Source organism: Tursiops truncatus, chromosome 9 (genome assembly GCF_011762595.2).
Source record: "Tursiops truncatus isolate mTurTru1 chromosome 9, mTurTru1.mat.Y, whole genome shotgun sequence".
NCBI classification, from domain to species: Eukaryota; Metazoa; Chordata; class Mammalia; order Artiodactyla; family Delphinidae; genus Tursiops; species Tursiops truncatus.
In genome coordinates, this window is record NC_047042.1 from 38420804 (window position 1) to 38440839 (window position 20036).

At 34.8% G+C, this 20036-nt stretch overlaps 1 protein-coding gene across 1 annotated transcript in view; it reads left to right on the forward strand.

The window, feature by feature from the left end:
- Nucleotides 1-20036, forward strand: part of LOC101327464 (diacylglycerol kinase beta) — a 505632-nt gene that overhangs the window by 15151 nt on the left and 470445 nt on the right. The window contains exon 5 of the mRNA XM_073809660.1: nt 6307-6405. Coding sequence (XP_073665761.1) covers nt 6307-6405 — 99 coding nt within the window. The remainder of the gene's footprint in view (nt 1-6306; nt 6406-20036) is intronic.

A 20036-nucleotide genomic window follows, 5' to 3' on the forward strand; every position in this document is an offset into this window, starting at 1 on the left:
GTACCATCTTGGGCCAAGTATGTAAAAAGCTTTGGCCAGCTTCCTAATTTGTAAAACGGACTTAATGATACCCATTTTGTAAGATTTTTGTAAGAATTAAATGGATTTTTTTAAAAAATGTATGTCATTGTGTTCAGGGAAGGCCCTATACCTACTAGTGCTTATGGAAGGACAATTATTATCATAGTGAAAACTAGCTAAAATGTCATGTGAGGGCACAAAACCCATCCCGTGGCTCACAGAGGGCACTCCATGAATGTTACTCATGCCATCTCTTACTCACTTCTGGAAGGGTCTGTAGTCGCCCAGTCTAAATATAGCACCTGCATATTCTAAAAGCACCCAGAACCATGTGGTCCCGAATATCACTAAATCCTAGACTAAGCTGATTTATTTATATTCACTAAGAACAGCTATTCCAACTGTATTCTATCAGACATGGTAACATCAGGCTTGCAATCATTGGAAACAGAAGTCAATCTCTTTTATCCTTGTCTTTCACCTCTATTTCATATATCCAACCTATCTCTGAGACTTTAAGTTTTCCCCTTAAAATATCTCTCTCAGATTTGAGTTTTTTGTCTTCACCATTCACAGCCCACGTGCAGGCTCTTAGCACCTCTTAACTAGATTAGAGTCAGAAATCTTGGCTTATCTCCCTAACAGAAGGTACTTTTCCTATATCACAGGCTGCAAACCACCTCCAGAGTCATCTTCTGAAAATACTAGTTTGTTATCATATGCCACCTTCAGCAACCTATAATAGTCCTGTGATAATAAATGCAGCTCTCACCTCTTCCTACCTCAACCTGGTTTTTACTTCTCCAAATATCCGACCCAAACCTAAGCACATGACGTATATAGTAGTCCCCTGTATGCCCAGTCCCTGCTGTAGCCGAGCATGTCTGTTGACAGGCCTCTGGGAAAGCCATGCTTCCCCCCTATTTTGCTTACTCTAGTATTGCCCTGAAGGCACCCACCTCAAATTTTGACTATACCTCAGGAATCAAATTAAGTTCCACAGTTTCCTTGAAATTTTCCTTGATAATAATGTTTGCCATTTTCTAAACACTTTCTAGGCTTTTATTCCACACCAAAGGAAAGACTGAACTGCTGTCCAGCAGTGTCATGTCTGCATGCTAGCGTCATCTACACTGTTAGACTACAATCTCATCCAGCTCCGGGTCCAGTATACACATTTTTCTTCTAATAACCCCAAATCTTGATGGAGTGCTGACTTTCGAGGACGTCCTCGATAATTCACTTTCATGACTGATAACACTGTTCTTCTTACTGCTAAATAGTGAATTTTAAATGCATGATTTAAAATTTTTTTTTAAATCATCTTGTAATACTCAAATCTGCATCAAATATACAAGTATGTATAAACAAATGCTTAAAGATAAAAAAACCATTTTAGCACCCTTTTTTTATTCAGAACCTGTGGCTTCTTGATGTAATACTATTTGCCATTATGTAGATAGAATGTTAGGCTCTTAGAACTGGGTTTTATCTCCTTCTGTAAATCTAACCACTTAAAAAATAAAAACAGAAAAATCCTAAGTGAGAGCAGCATAAACTACCTTCTACCATTAGGCAACCATTTCCCCTGGGCTTTATAATTCAATCAGCCGGGCTGAATGTCATCATTGCTTCTCTCCTCCTCCCCTTGCTTACGTTCTCTGATTCTTAAGATCACACTGTTTATACCTGTTCATTTCCGCCATGAACATATCTTCTTGACATGTAAAACCTCTATTTAAAACATGTTATCGTTTGCTCCGGTTGCGGTAACATACCCGCGGTCAGGCAGGACTCGCAGGATGGGAGGATGATACATGTCATTTGAGCTTCGCAAACGAAAGCTTATACAATGACTGTGGATTATTGACTTTTGGTATCATGTAGGGCTGCTACTTCTTTTAAAATAGTAACTCCTTATTTCTGTTCCTGCCTTGCCCCTAGGTTCTTCATGACCATTTTTTGTTTTTTTAGATTCCATATATATGTGTTAGCATACGGTATTTGTTTTTCTCTTTCTGACTTCATTCTGTATGACAGAATAAAGACGCAGACCTACTAGAGAATGGACTTGAGGACATGGGGAGGGGAAAGGGTAAGCTGGGACAAAGTGAGAGAGTGGCATGGACATATATACACTACCAAATGTAAAATACATAGCTAGTGGGAAGCAGCCGCATAGCACAGGGAGATCAGCTCGGTGCTTTGTGACCAGCTGGGGGGGTGGGATAGGGAGGGTGGGAGGGAGGGAGACACAAGAGACAGTAGATATGGGGATATATTTGTACATATAGCTGATTCACTTTGTTATACAGCATAAACTAACCATTGTAAAGCAATTATACTCTAATAAAGATGTTAAAAAATAAAAAAGTGAGGCAAATACCCCCCCAAAAAAATAAAAAAATAATAACTCCTAACAATAATGTTTAAAGGTTTCCGATGCCTTTAAAATAGAAAGGTTCATGCTTTAGCCAATGCCAGCATTAAGGCAGCACCCTGAAATGGCAAAATGTTAGAAAAAATGTATATAAACCAGCAAATGTACCTCTAAATCTGGTCAATTCATTTTTCTGTAGGAAAATGATTTATTTCTTTTTTGACTCCAAATTCTTATGAAAATTTTTTTTTCTATTTTTCTCCCTTTTGACTTCTTAGATTACATTGCTTTCTTCTCAATACAATGCCTTCACTCTTTTCTCAACTCCATCCAGTAAACACACACACACACACATCATTCACACATTTTCTTTTTCTTCCTAAATTGAGACAGCTGTTTTCAATAAACATAGACCTGGCTCTAAATTAGGTGCTATTGGAAATTGTCATAAACTCTGAAATTATTTCCAAGTATTTAATTCACTTCCAGGAATAGCTGGTTTATATTTTATGAATTTCCTAGGTAAGGGACCAATTCCCTTAACATGAATGGACGTTTCTGTACATATAATAAAATAACGACCTGAGATTTTTATGCCTTACTCTTTAAAAATGCAGAGGTAAATGTGAACAAAAATAAAAACACTTTTAAAAAGGTAACGATTTCCTTTCTCTGGGGCTTCACTGGCCGTTTCATTTAAGAGGCAGGATTCATCAGTGTTCTAGTTTATTTCTCTTCTTGACGAGGCTTTTTCTGTTTTGCTGATTTGGGATCTGGGTTATCTTTAAGACAATTGTCAGACTTCAGTATCTTATTGACACTGAGACGGACTCAGCTGTGCTGTGACTTTTTCTGTAAAATGTCGTGGTGACCAGTGTTAGCAACTTGTTTTTATTGCTGGTTATATTCACTTTTTTTTTCCTTTTTACAGTTTTACTGAAAAATAACATACATGCAGAAAAGTATAACTATCTTAAGGGTAGAGCTCAATGAGTTTTCCACAAATGAGCACCCTATGTAGCCACCACCTAATCAAGAAACAGAACATAACCCGTTTTGGGGTAGTTTTGGGGGAAAGTACCTTTTAAATTCTATTATATGGTTTCTATTTTGTTGATATTTGCTCTTTTTTAAAAAAGAGACTTTATGCAGAAGTTTTAGTTTCACAGCAAAAATGAGGTTCACTTTTAATCTTGATAAATAGTCCTGGGAACTGTAAGCATTTTCTCATTGGCTTTCACGTTTTATATTTTGTCCTCAAGTATGTCTCTGAGCAGTATGATAAATGCACTAGACCTGCTATACACATGTGGAATGATCAGTATTTTCCAACATGGTGTCCTCTGGTTTGACACTCCTGGTTGTAAATAATCTCATGATGTTGATGGACATCCAACTATAACAGCTGCCAGACTCCAGTGTTCATAAAAGTATAAGGCACCTTGCACATTATTAGTTAATACAGACTTCTTGGGGAGGAGAATTTTCTTGCACTGCGTCTCCCTGTTTCACTGATGATGATATGGTTACTGACCTCCTTGTAGACCCTGCTATATGCCTATGTTCTTGCAAGACTCTGCCTTGCAGCTGCCTAGACAAAACTTGGGAATATGGACCACGTGACAATCAAACTGGACAATGCCATGCTGATTTTATTTAGCTCTGCAGAGAGCAGTATTTCATAGGACCATTTGCTGGTACCTATGCTCTGAAACCCTCCAACCTCAATACGAAGAGTTACCCTTTACACACACATTCTGTTTGGCTTATCAACTGTGTGATTCTACCTGAGTCGTCAGTTCCTTTTTTCCCCCCCTGCTGGGAAACTAGCCTAAATGCCAAAAAGCTGTCATTAAATTCATGTTATCTTTGTTATCTTTCCTTACATCTGGTAACCCTCAAATAACTGTATAGAGAGGTTGGTCATCCCTTATCATATCAGTTGTAGATTGTTAGAAACACAAGGTATGGAGGCATGGAGGAGGCTGAGGCCCTGAGCTTATGTACCTGTGGTCAGTGCCCTGCATCTCTGTCCTTCAGAGTTGCATGTAAAGCTTCACTAACTGCAGTCAAGAGTGAAAATCAGTACTTTCTCAATGTGTACAGACAGAATTCTTTTCTTACATCTATTTGTAGAGGCTTCGTAGAGCCTTGCATCCTTGGCTATCCTTGGTGTCCCTTGGCCTGTGGCTCCATCACCAAATCTCTGCCTCCGTTGTCTCATGGCTTTCTTCCCTTCATATCTGTCTCCTTATGTCTAGATTTCTCTCTTCTTATAAGGACACCAATCATTGGATTAGGACCCAAACTAATTCAGTATAACTTCAGCTGAACTTGAATACATCTACAAAGATATTTCCAAATGAGTTCATATTCACAAGTACTAGGATTTAGGAAATCAATTGGGAAAGACCAATTTAACCTGCAACACTTGGTAATCTATTGGTTTAAATCCAAAATTTCAGGGCCATGATTTATTCTAAGAACATTAAGTCCAATAAATTAATATATTTAAACCAGTCACTGATTTTATTTGGAGGAAACTATGCATTTGCATTTGCCAAGTGAGTGTCTGTTAATTTATTCCTATTTTGCACGTGACTTCAACTGCTTCTTTATCTTCAATACCTCCTGCCTCTTGACAAAGATCAGCAATGCCTGATAAGATTAAACCACTTTTTCAAAAGGAGTTTACATCCACGGAGAAGCAGAACTGCTAATTATTGATGAATGTGTAAAGATACTTTTATTTCATGTAATGTGGCCTAGTGTGAGTTAATTACTGTGCAGGTAGCCTTAACTCCAAGGCAGGACGTGACAGATGTTTTAGATTCAAGGACGACAGAAATACCCCTTCAATAGTGGTGAGGTATACTATCGCTAACAGTAGATCAACCCCATTAGACTCCTATGGTTGGTTGTTAATTAACTGTTACAAAGGTAGGTTTGTTGCGGAAATTAATTAATGTAATCATGACGTAAACGGGGTGGTTTTGGATTCAAAACTGAAAAATGAAGCAGCTCCTTTTTGGTTTTGAACAAGACGTTATTTTATTAATATGTATCATTTTTCTAAAGTATGGATATTTATATTAAACTGATAGGGAGTGGAGGGCAGATATACCCCTAGATGCCTTTAAACAACTACTACTTTAGCAATTCTGTATGGTTCCAATAAGAATTATCATCTCAATTTTTTAAAAAATCACTACTTAATATACTATGTTATAACACCTTAATTTAAACTTGTGACAAGGTTGATAAAAATATCAGCTTAGATTTTTACATGTAGAAAAGGAAATAACATGTTACATGATTATACACATACTTAATGTAGAGCTGATAAATATAAATTTTTATAATCATAATCGTCTTCTTATATTTATATCCTGCTCCTACTGAGATGAATCTCTGGTTACATTTACATATTGAATTAGAAAGTTAAAACTAATGATGGGATCAATTATGCCCCATACTGAGCTGTGCACTTTGGAATGACTTTGAGAAAACAGGAGGGTCAAAAAAAAAAAAAAAAAAAAAAGCATCCACAGTGCGTAGTAGTTTCAAGATTATGCTAACAGATAAGCCAAGGAAGGACTGTAATGGACAATAATGTGTGTTTGTCAAAGAAATCAGGCTTTTTGGTAGAAAACCTAAAGCACATTTCGAATATAAACATTTCTGAGAACTGGAAAATATATAGGCTGGGTCACAGAAGTTGCTAAACAGTTTATTTAAGGTAGAACATATATAAGGGCAAATGTAGTATGAATCCCTTTATGATCTTGTTGGTTTGTTCTTGTAATTCTTTAAATATATTTGCTGTATCTTGGGCAAAATATAATCTGCTTCATGTTTGCTGTTGCCATGCAAAATTTGATAGTGTCCCCTTTCTCCTTTCCTAGCTGCATAATAAATGTGCTTCTCATCTGAAACCTGAATGTGACTGCGGACCTTTGAAGGACCATATTTTACCACCTACAGCAATTTGTCCAGTGGTGCTGGTGAGTTTTTCCTTCTCATCATTCTGCTATAACTGGGGGTGTCTGTGACTAACTGGTACACTCTACCACTCAGTGCTTCCAGAGATCATTTTTCCATTGATCAAGGCAGAACTCAATAGACCTAAAATACCTCATGGCTTCAGAAAATACCCCTTTGCCCACTATATTTCCTTTTTCCTTCGTGGCACAATAAACGTCTTAGTAAGGTATGCTGTAACTGAAGCTGACTCAGGTTTTATCACTTAGTCATGCTGTAGTTACCAGAAATTGTATGGGAAGAACACTTCCACATTTTACATGTTTTATAGATCTGGTTTCCCAGAATAATGAAGTTATTCTTATGGACAGTTTTGCTGGAGATGCACGTTATGTATCTGCAGTCGGGAGGTCTTTCACCTAAGTCAGAGGCTACTTAGAATGAGGACACACACCTTGAAGAGAGTTACGCACTGCCATTTAGGTGTATTTTATCTTTCATTAGTGAACAATAAATTTACCTGCAAAATAATTCCTTGATTTAATAAATATACAAGGGAAAAATGTGTAAGTGAGGTAATCCTGAAAAGAACAAATCTTGATAGAAAGAGAAGCAGCTATTCAAAGATAATATTCATATTACATTTCAAAATCCAAATTTTTTCTAAACTGAAACAGTTATTTTACAAAATAAACTATCATATCTATAATGCAGTTCTCATTTTTTTAAAACAACATGGAAGTTAACTAGCTGGAACTTCAGTTTGATATAATAAAAATACAACAAGTAAGAAATGTTAGACAAATACTTTTCTAAAGGTCAACTTAGAAATTAATCAAATTACTCAATTTGCACCCACTTATGATTCATTTTGTAATTATCTGTAAAATGCTGGTTGTATCTAAATTCCTTTATTTAAAAAAAAGAAAACTCTCTTCTCAAACTGCAAATATAAAGCAGAAGTAAATACCTCCATGGGGCTGAGGAGAGCAGTAACTAATTCTAAATTTCCTTTCTTCATGTAAGATATATTATACATCTTGTAGTAAATAAGATTAATTAAAAATAATGAGAGCCATATTAAAATACTTTAGATGAATTTTGGTATTATGTTCTTTTGTAGTGTTTTCTTAAAGAGAAAGAACTTATAAAATTTTTATATATTTGCATTCTCTTTAAGAAGTGTAGTAATTTTACTGTTTTAGATGCATCCTTGTGCTCAGATTTTAACTATAAGAAGAAATCTATTATGTCATTCTATTATCCAGCTATCTAGGTATAAAGCCCTGTTCAATTCAGTGAGACTACTTCTTTGGCCTACTTATATCAACCTCTGGTCTTACAAGTTCAAACATGAGATACATTCTTTTATTATTCCATCCTTGCTTTCTTTGAGAGAATCAAAGGTAAAGAACATGGGTTAAATGAATAGTCCTGTCTCTAACAATCTTGCAAACTCTTTCGTTGCTTTTGTAGATACTTTTGATTCTGAAGATTTATTTTCACTCATTAAATCTTCCTGTGGTATTTATCATGATTTGTAGCTCGACATTTGCTACGTTATCATTTCCTTGGTACTATATACTCTGAAGTATTAGGCACTGCTAACCACCTCTTCTTTCATGAGTGTCTACCTTACCTTGACACCCATTATACTATCGTCTCCTTATTCTTCTTCTGCTTCTCTGGATACTTCCTTTTAATATCTTTCCTAGCTTTCAAGATTTCAACCTGCCCCATGTTGGCTCATCCGTACGCCCTGCCCTCACATGCCACAGCTTTCTGCTCTTAACATTTTTCCCAGCAGGATCTTGATATTTATTTATTTCATTACCGTATTAATTTATATTAAGTTCCTCCTCCTATTCTGAATCTCAAGTGCTAAAACCTGGAGGTTCCATGTTGTTTACGTGCCTGATATGTTATCATTATTATAAGTAATCACAGCAACTTATTTACTGAGCAGTCTAGTATGTACCCAGTAGTATTAACAGTAGAAGGAAAAACAGTAAAAACCCAAATCAAATCTTTGCCTTCATAGAGTCTTCATTCCAGTGGAGTGAAATAGTCAATAAACAAAGCAATAAGTACAGTATTTAGTACCTGGTTATATTAAATTACTGGTGGTATGTAAAGCTTAAAGGACAAAATTAAAGTAGGAAAAGAAGAGAAGAAATGCTGGAACTACAATTATAAAAGAAGTAGTTAAGAGTTCACCAAGGAAATAATTGAGTAAAGAGTTGAGGAATGTGAGGGAGTCATCGATGTGGCTCTCTGGGGCCAGCACTTTGTAGACAGAGGAGTCACCAAAGAAGGACAAACAAAGACTCAGAGGCAGGAGAAACCTGACATAGCTGAAGTGCATCAAAGAAATTAGTGACTGGGTCTCCTTCTGCAGGGGGAATACTAGTAGAGAAGGTGAAATACGTCTTAAGATTTTCATATGTGTAGGACAATTTAGGCTATTCTAAGGTCTTTAGCTTTTCTTGTGAAAGAAGTTGGAAGCCATTAGAGGCTTTTGACCAAAAGAGAGAGTGATCTGACTTACATGTTTAAAAGAACAATCAATCTAACTGGTGTGTTCAGGGGGTAACAATGGAAAAAAGATATGACACTTAGATTTTCTTAGAAAAGTAGGAAGGTGGGTCATTGCTAAGAGCAAAGACGGTATGAGAGTTTTGAGGATCAGGAATGAGTTACACATGAGTCACCTGGGAGAGTGGGAGCTACGTGCATCAAGAAATACCATATGATTGCCAGGGAATAATGAAAAGTCTCTTCCTGTTAATAACTGTGGATTTAGAACAAGATCAGTCAGCTTGGATGGGTATATTTCTCTGGTCATATTCAGTCATATTTCTCCAGTTACATTTTAGGCCCAGGAGTAGAATAGGCATGGGGCAGCCTTAATGAGACTGTGTTTTGCCCAATATGATGAAATGAGAGAGAAGCAAAGGAGTTGAGAGTATGAGCAAGGGAGTAATTATAGGGATTGGCCGTGGAAATTAAGCTGGGAAACAAGGAAGTAAGGACATGAAGAGTGAAGTACAGTAAGGGGTGTTAGGAAAATACATTGTGGATTACAATGGAATCAAAGATTGTTTGGGGGCTTCCCTGGTGGCACAGTGGTTGAGAGTCCGCCTGCCGATGCAGGGGACATGGGTTCGTGCCCCGGTCCGGGAAGATCCCACATGCCGCAGAGCGGCTGGGCCCGTGAGCCATGGCCGCTGAGCCTGCGCATCCGGAGCCTGTGCTCCGCAACGGGAGAGGCCACAACAGTGAGAGGCCCGCGTACCGCAAAAAAAAAAAAAAAAAAAAAAAGATTGTTGGAATCAAGGTTTTTGGTGTCAATTTACAAGAATGAGTGAGGTAACAAACAGTTGAGATTATGAAGGGTTTGCAGTTATTGATAATGATTTGTATGAATTAATTTAATCATCACAGCGGCACCATAAGGTAAATATTGTAACTATCTCTATTTTACCTATGAGGAAACTGAGAAACAGATTAAATAATTTCCTGTGTCACATGGCTATGAAGTGACAATTCAGGACCGGAACCCAAGAACCATCGGAACCCAAGACCCAGAGCTCATACCCTGAGCTCATCATTTCTGCCCTTTCTCCAAATCCCAATATAGGCCTTCTCCTATTTGCCTTCTCTAGAACCTTCATTCCCCAACTTTCCCAAGCCAGAAACCTAAGAATTATAATTGGTGCCTCATCTTGAATATCAAATTAATCATTAGACAGCCTATTCTGATGTTCTTTCTCTTTTCTTCAGCCCAACTGTAACTGTCTCATATGTCACCCAAAAATTGTTCTCCAGCATTCTCCTAGTACTAATAGCATAATCTCTGAATTTCCTCTTTTCTTTGCATTCTCGATACTACTCCCTGGATCCACTTTCAAAAATACAATAAAATATTTTCCTTCTTAAATATTTAAAGTATTTTAAATCAATGCCAAACTCTCTAGCATGGTAAACAAGGCTCTTTAACTGGATCAACCTGTCTAATCCCTCACACACCACCTTACACACTAGAATCAAGGATTTGAACTACTTGTAATTCTCTAAGTACACCTGCTCTTTGAAGTCCTTGTGGTTTTGTACATGTCAATAAATTAGCCTAAATCACTTTACCTTGCTGCCTTGCTAAGTAGAAATTAAAGTTTACTTTCCAATCATGGAATAAGTACATTGACTCTTAAAATCATTAACTGTTTAAATACTAAAACTTTAAACAAATTAATAAAGTTGTTTTGCACACAAAATTGCTTAATATGCTACAACTGATGGGCTCGGGAAGCTTTTCAATTTGTGAACTCTCATTAACTTCCCAGGAATGATTTCACACTGTATCACCTGCTGTAAATTTTTAAATTTTCATTGAAGGAGAATAGTCCTCACAAATAATATGAGTTTTTCATGATCATGTTCTCTGAGAAGAGCAGGTGAGTTTCAAACTCAATTATTGCAGAGTGGTCATCAATATCATTTCTAGCTTATTCTAGAAAATGTGAAATGAAGAACTTAAGACATAAGATTTTATTGAAGTTTTTTATCCCTTGCTTTTGATCCTGTGGTCAGGAATTGGCTATTCAATGAGCAATATAAACTCATTATCCCTTTTTGCTGTTGAAGCATTTTAATGACACACTTTAAGGTCGAGGTCCATAGCAGCAGTCTTCTTATATTTTAGAACATCTCTTCAGGTATTATTTTTATTTATTTATTGTTTAAAATTTCTGTACCTCTCTTTTCATCCCTCAATCCCTCCTCAACACTTATTAACTTTAATGATTCAATACGTACGTGCTCACCTGTTATGAAGATTAGCAAGGTCAGCATCTTCTTTGCACTGATGACCTGCTTTTATAAGCATGCACTAAAATAGGATTCCACAAATAATTAAATAGGATTCCGCAAATAATTTGTCTTGATGGTGCTTATGGCCACAAAAATGGATTAAAACCAACTACTCTGAAATTAAAATAGAAATGTAATCAGTGATTCCATACATCAAATATAATCACGGATTTCTGGAGTTGCAGTTGGCTTCTAGTATATTTTAAGAGTACTATCACAAAACACTTCATTGCTTAAAATTTATCAAGATTCTTTGTGACCATGTTTAGGTACTTATAATGCTTTCTTTGAGAATTTTCCAGCAAAAAATGATTGGAACCACAGTCTATTTACTGCCATATTGAAGATAATTCTGAACTGTTTACAGAGGTATTGCATAGCTCATCCCACCTCCAAACAAGTAGAAAGTGAATCTAATGCAATCAGTCAGGACTCTTGATCAACAACTTAATTTCCAGAAAAGGCCATTAACCTTTACCAATTGATTGTCAAAACGGATGTTCTGCCTTTGATGGACTCCATCAAAAATGCATTCCTGATTCTTTTTTTGGATCACACTCAGAAATCTCTGCTGTCCAATCCCAATCAAATGTCAATGCAAAAAACTGTAGCAGTTTCACATAAAACATGACCTGATGAGCATGCAGTTTGCCCACTTCTTTATGTTCCAAGTTTTACCCCTAACTCAAGACAGACTTGGTCCATGTTGTGTTAGTCCCTCACAGATTTGCTTTAATTAAATTTGGACTCGCCATTATGTCATCAACGTGCACTGAAAGGCTTTAAAAAAATTATATGAAATTCCCTCGTTGTAACAAAAAAGGTATGTTTTTGGAGATGCCTTCATTACCTAACAGAAGTCCCTCTCTGCTCTGTTTATCATGGTTTGTTATCTTTCGAACCCTATGAGCCTTATTACTATCATGTTTTATCTTCTATCCTTGAGAAGAGTAGAGTTCAATTTATACTGACATTTGAACATGATGATGGGATGTGTGTTTATTTCTGTGTGCTAATCTATAAGTCTATTGTTGTCCTTTTCATAAATTTTTCTTCACTGTAAGAAAAAATTAGTAAAATTTAGAAAAATTTAGCCTCATTTAGTACTTTAAAACTATTTTTGTTAGTATATAACTTCTTTAGTTTCCAGAAATCAATAGAATAAGCTAGATAGAGTCCCTCTGATTCTCAGAATAATTTTATAGTGGAAGCTGTATATTTGATCAACTTCTCTAGAGCCATGGTGTAGTCTTACATTCATTATAAATTTTATGTATTTTTTTAATTATCAGGCTAACTGGGTCTCTGTGATTACACGTGTTTTTATACTGATTCTTCAATTTGGGTTAGGCTTTTATTCAATTAATTCTGCTACTGTCAACAAATGAATACTTGAGATGTCTCATGAAGAAGTAGCTTTTTAAATTTTATATTTGAACAGCAAAAGCAGATCATCATTAAAATCATTTCTATTATATTTAGCTCTGTGATTTAGTTTTCTTTTTATAAAATATTTTACATTATAATTTAAAAGCAAGGTTCTAGTCTGTAAATAAGGGGTTAATTATTAATAATTTTCTACATCAACATATATTAGTAAAGTTGATAAAATACATCATGTAATGTTGATTACTTTAAACTTGGATTTTTTACATTTAAGTATCCACTCTTCATATAACTGTTATGACTATGCCTTTAAAGAATTTTTAAGATCATTGCTGATAATCGATGTACATTATTTTTATTTACAATATCTGCAGTGCCAGTTTCCTTCTGTTTTTTTCTTCTCTTTCCTTCTTTCTTTCTTTCTTCCTTCCTTCCATTGGCTTTTATTAAAGTAACTGGAGCTAAAAATTCAGATAAGAACAGTTCTTTTATTTACTGTAATTTCGAGTCTGTTGGGCCAGACAGGCAGGGAGGTTACATATTATGGTGAGGTAAATATTAACTTCCTGAGGCTTTAGTGAAGAGAATCTTCATCTATCCTGAGTGTAATTCAAAGAGTAGATGAAAACTTTCTTGAAGATATGATGCCTGAGCTGAATCTTGAATAAAATAAGAATTTGGCCAGCAAATACAAAGTGAACTTTATATGAATAGTCTCAGAAATAAGAGAGTACAGAGTGAGATCTTGAAACAGCAAAATGTTTATTAAGTCTTATTAGTAAAGGTGAGGTGTGGAGAGACAGGCAAGACAAGGTCTGAGATGGTGAAAAGCCTGACCTTTCTTGTCAAGGATTTGGGCTTTATCCAGTATAAATAAGAGACTACATGATCAGATTTTGTTTTAGAAAGATAATTCAGCTAACAGTGTGAATTACAATAAATTTAAAGCAGGGAGCAGAGGAGATATGAGAATATAATTACTGGGTTGTGAGGCAAATCATCAGAAAACACCAACAGAGGAAGAAAATAAGGGAAACAGGAGATAATATTGTAGCAGAGAGCAGAATATTAGGGTTTGATGTGATTTCAGAATAGATTAATTGCAGAGGATGGTAAAGTCCATTATGCAGCCGTGGATCTGGGTGGCTTAGCTGGTGTGCAGAGAGGAGGTTCGCTAGGTGTTAGGAGGTCAACGAACTCTGGGCATGGTCTGTTTCATCTTGTCCATAAAACCACCTGGGATAATTACAGGGTCTTGGTGGAAAGGTTGCTGTATCACAGTAATGAGTAAGAGTAGAGGGGAGAACTATTAGATTCCATGAGTCTCAAATGATAAGAGTTTCTACTTTGGGGCTGGAAGAATGATGACTTTAATGCAAAGCCAAGCTAGTCCATAAAAAACGAAACAAAAACAAGCAAACACAAAACGATCAAAAAAGTAGAGCAAGTAATGTTTGAGAGAATGAGCAACCTCGGAAGTATTATAGAGGTAGTGGCAGGGACTTAGAAAGAAAGAGAATAATTAGTTTGTTTTGAGCAAAGTTTTCAGAGACCCCAATGAAAAGTTTTAGAAATGAAGTATGGAAGATCAATTGAAGAGAAAGAAAGCAGAAGTAAGCATGGGATGGTGATAGCCAGAAAGGATGGAAGACCAGAAACTTAAGTTTCTAACATGAACTCTGGATTTGTAGGCAAGTTATTTCAAGTGGTTACAGCCTGGTGACAAATGATTTGTGTCCAGAATATAAAGATAATTTACATAAACCAATGATAAGCAACAAACAATCTAATCCAAAAGGGCAAAAGATCTAAAGAAACATTTGAATAAAATATATACACACATATCACCTATAAACATATGAATATATGCTCACCATCTTTACTTGTCAGGAGAGCACATGTTTAAATCTCGAGAGATAACACTACACACCCATCAGGATGATTAAGATAATTAAAAATCCTAAGTTTGGAAAGGACATAGAGCAATCAGATTGTTCATACTTTGCAAGTGTGAGAGTGAATTGGTTCAACCCAATTAAGGCTAGCAGTATACTGTGTTTTTGAGCCCTGGCTTTTTCATTAGTTTTACGACATGAAGCAAGTTATTAACATTTTGTTCCTATGCATTCCATTTGGAAAATGGAATTAAGTGAATTAATTCATGAAAATTTCTTAGAACTATGCCTAAATATAGTAAGTTCTCAGTCGATATCATCTAATATTACTACTATTGTAAGCATTATGTTGAACCAGAAAGTGAATTTTAACCCTTTATTAAAAGAGAACTATGCATTTATTAAATAAAATTTATAAAAACAATATAAGTTGAACAGGAAAACATTTAAAAATCTCTAAAACAGTTATATAGGAACCATTATTAATGTATAAATAGAACCACTATTAAAGTTTGCCTCTTGATTTTTAAATGTATATTTTGGCATTTTTGTAATTAAACTTGACATATCATGTGACACCCTGTTTTTACATTTAAACTGATATCATTAAGTGCTTATGTATTTCTGTATACTATGTAACATCACTATTAATGGCTGCATAATATCTCATTAGTGGAAGATATTATAATTCCGTTGAAACAGTGTTTATATTTAGCATGTTTGCAATTCCTTATTTTAATCTCATAAATAACACCTTAGTGAACATCTTTATGAAGAGTGGCTTCTCCAAGTTACTCTCTAATCTATACTGGAAAGTATCATTTTTTCCCAAAATGTACTTATTTGGTTGTTCAAATGAGTCAGATTTCACAGTTGTTTAGTTCTTTCTGTACTGTAAACACATCTCCGAATCAGGAACACAGTGCTTGAAATGAATCCTAAAGCCAAAAGTTAGTTTTACAATAAACTATTAATTATTTAAACATTTAAAAAACTAATTTGGTGGGATTATTTTATCTTACTTTTAAACAGACATAATATTATCAGAATATACAGTAAATGTAGTGTTCATTGGCAGGAAGTGATATAAAACAAAGAATATGTTCATCATTGTGCTTCTTTTGGACCAATTGTGGTGTGTTCTTCCTGGAATACTTTCTCTTATTATAATACCCTATATTACCTTAAATTAACCTTTAAGAATGCCAGCAAGATAAATGATAAAACTTGTCAGATCAGAGAAAAGAAAACAAAACTATTGAGAAAATATAAATTTTAAACATAGTCTTTATATCTGATTCAGATGGTTCCAGTTCTACCTCTCTCTTCTTTACTGTAACTCTGTAAACTTGGCCAAGTGATGGTGTTGCTGAAGCAGCAATCTATGTATCTCTAGGTATAACACCCTCAGAGAACCATATGTCTACATTAACTTTTCCTCTTCTTCCGATCTTGCTTGCTCTTCCACTATTATAAGAATTCTACTAAATTATTCATTGTAGATATGGTAAGTCTTAAATAGCATAGAGTATGTTAAATCTTTCCTTCGAGCATGTGTTTACTCCTCAGTGATGTCAGGGGCCTGTTAGGGAGTGGAAGTATAACATGCATTTCTTTCTCACGGTCCAAGGATTATGGCCTCTTCCTGTCTTATCTTTCACTTAACCCTAACCAGCAACAGTTAATAATGACAAGTTCAATACCAAGCATCAGCTAATTAAAAGAGGGAGGGAGATATTCGAATTCTCTGTAATTCTGAAAGTTGGATATTGAATTCTCAGTAACCTTATTTCCTGAACTAGTTAGAGAGCTCCCAGAAGTGAGGAGAGCCTGGTGGAGAGGTGTGAACAGTTGGCTAAGGTTGTGACTTGCTGCACTGAGCTTCAGGTTTTATTTAACATCCATTTCAGCTGCTTCACTCTTCTTTTCCATTTACCTCTTTAACCTTAACCATAGTAACTGAAGTCATCTATTTTCTTGAAAATTCTTTATGTAAGGTACCATGGGTTTGTGCCTATGCAATTTTCTTTTTTGTCTAAAGAGTGGGATAAAGCACATTGTCAGTGCTCAATAATGTTTCATCAATGTCATTACTTAATATTCATTTAATTAATATTCATTATAGATCAATTCATAATTGTCATCAGAGTAATGATAGGCAAGAAGGAATCTCATTTTTTCCCCATATTTTGAAACTCTAACTCAGACTCAATTTCATGGTATTATACATAAAGGATACCTGCTTTTTATTTATTTTTTTAAGTATGTAGAATTAAATTCTTAATGTTCTTCTATTTTTTTGCCTATCATTTTCTGCTTCAAAATCCAATGAAGGATATATTCAGAACTAAAGAGCGATAATGTTTATAAAATATGTGTAGATCCGTTTTGGTTGGGCATAGTCTTCCATGTACATATACTTTAAAGGCACATAGTAAAAGAAATCTGAAAACGCCCCAGCATCACTAAGTGATGATTCCATCATCTGCATTCCATCATCTGCAATCTGCATGATTCCATCATCTGCATGATGATTCCATCATCTGCAAACAGATGAACCATTTATCTGTTACATTGTCTTAATTAGATTGGTTTTATTGGTTTATAGCCCATCTTTATGCTAACCTAGGCTATATTATATAGAATATGTATACCCATAAGCAGGATCTAATATAAAAGCAAAAGTTCATATATCATGGTTTATGATACTTTTTACCTAATGAATATGATAGAATTTTATTTTTAGGACTCTAAATAGAAGTTTTAGTTTATTTTTTAATAGGCTAAAAAAATATTCCTACAAGTTTCTATAATTTATGCTTAAAATGTTGCTGTATCCAGAGCAAGTTATAATAATTTTTTAAGGAAAGAAACATGTACTTTCTTGGTTTTGTCATGATTTACAGAAGGTGAAAAACAAAAGGCTAATATGACATAAACTGGAAGTTCAGCTAAGTGAAAATGTGATAGAGATCTAAAACATGTAGACAAAAATAAGCATTATCTAAAGAAGGATTAAAAATATTCAAAATTTAAAATCTATAAAATAGACTCAAACAAAATAAAGGATATCATATATGTGTCTGATTCAAAAGTGAGGATGCAAGATTATCTATTAGTGAATTGTTATTCTACAACTTATTACCAACAATTTTCAAGGCAGCTTATGTGAATATACAATAAGCAGCAATATAAAACATAATAAGTTTGTGCCAAAATTAAGTTAGACTTAGAAATTCATATCACAGTATCCTAAAAAGTTGACAGAGGTGGTTTGCAAATTTGTCCCTGAGTTTCTTAGTAGCCTTTGGAAAAGGGGGGAAATATTGGCTTGACAATTGTTTTAAGTTGTGAAGACTCACAACTTAAAAACAAACCATCCACTTAGAGCAACACTTTTTTCTTGTTACTGTTATTACGAAGACCCGAGATTAATTTCTTCAATGTGAAATTGTATTGGTACAGGACTACACTTCAATAATATTGCTATAATTGGTATAGTACTTGTTTCCTTTGGTTTTGCTTTTTTATAACAACTGTCATGCAGACTGATGGCTTATGGCCAAAGTGCATTTTAGTGTAAATAAGTACCTATTGCCAAAATAAAATAGTAATAATTCTGCAACAAGAAAACAAAGAAACATGCATAGCAGTTAAAAGTTAGAAGGATGTCATACAGGAAGATTCATTGCAGCAAGCAGATGAAAATGTTAATAAATTTACATGACCAAGAATACTAAAGAAAACATCTCTTTCACAGTGTACTGATTTGAAAGGGATATCTAGAAGGTTAAGAATGTAGAGAAAAAAGTAAAGCCTTATCAGAAACTAAAATGTATCAGTATCTGCATAGGGAAAGATCAGCATTGAGAACAACTGAATCAGTATTTGGAAGAGAAGGTTAAGAAAATCTCCTATAGTACAAAGGAGAATGAAAACAAGGTGGAAGGAGGAGACCTTGCTACCCCTAAACAAAAAATTAAAAGTATTCTCTTAAGTCTAAGTATACTGAAGAAAATCAAGTTGAACTAAAAAGTACCTACATTTCTTCACATTCACTCATCTACTTAATTCAATTTCCATGTGATATTTTTTGCTTGACAAAATTATTCCAAGGTTTGCCTGGAAGAATAAATGTGCACAAACGTAAATTCTGAGAAAGAAGAGTAGTAAGAAAAGACCTGTTTTAACAAATGTTAAGAATATGTTTACTAAAGCTACAGTGATCAAAATGATGTAATAGTGGCTCTAGGAGATACAAAGAACTGGTAGAAAGTCTAAAACATATTGAACTCTATGTAATGGTGTGGTATATGATGAAGGTCGCATATCAAATCTGGTAGGGGCTAGTGGAGATTAGGGGAGTTGAGATTACTGTATAACCATATGGGAAACTAAATTAAGATAAATTCTGCTTCATACCTATTCCAAAATAAATCAAACATGGATTGAAGATTTAATTTTTGCCTTTAGAAGGTCTTTTTATCTTTTTTCCTAAAAAGAGAAATAAAAGGTTGACAGCCTTGGCCAATCAAAAGTTTCTTTAGAAAATGGTAAAGACCAAAATTTACAAATCAAGATAAACATAAGCATTATAAAAAAAGCCCTATTATGTAATATTAATGCAAATAACTAAAAAATAGTTTTAAAACCTAAAGCTTATAAATATTCAAGACTATCAAACTGAAAAATGAAATAAACTTTTTCCTTCCATTTTGGCAAATATTTTTAAAATGATAGTACTCAGTGTTGGCAAGGATGTACACAATTGGCTATTCTCATTAAACGTTGGTAAGACCAAATGGCCCCAAACTGTCATAAAAACTCCCAAGTATACCTTTGTGTTGGTATTTCTGCTTATACCCCCCAAAGAAAGATTGGGGTTAGTGCAGGGCAATTATCCAGATCTGGTTTCATTACAGTAGAAATAAATGCTTTATATCATTCACATCTTCTAAGTTTTAAATTTTGAGTTCAGTAAAAATCAGTCCCTTCACCACTAGACACTTAAGAATAAATTCTACCTTGCAAAGGTAACCTTTGTGGTTTTAATGATTCCAGATGAAGTGGTGGTGCTCATGAAGTATTTAGATACGTGCTTTCCTCTGTTTTACTATTAAATATAACTTGTCTATTCTCAAATTTCACTTGAAACCTGAGCCAGAATTAATTTATATATAACTTTTTGTCCATACAGCAGTTTCATGCATAGTGAAGTGATTTTTGACTCAATCCTGTGTTCATTCCTTAGTTCAACCTTCTTTCCCTCTATATGGAATAAGGATAGTTTAGTTCTATGGGAGACCTCCATGCCCACTCCTTGCTATTCAGTCTAGATGGTAAAATCTATCATTTTAAATTCTGTTCCTAATACTCATAGGAGCGTTCACCAATTCCTTCTCATTTGCCCAAGGAAACCCAAATTCTGGAGGAATACAGCTGATCACCTAGTGTTCTATTCCCTATGACATTACTCCTATTTCATCCCAACCACCAATATTCTC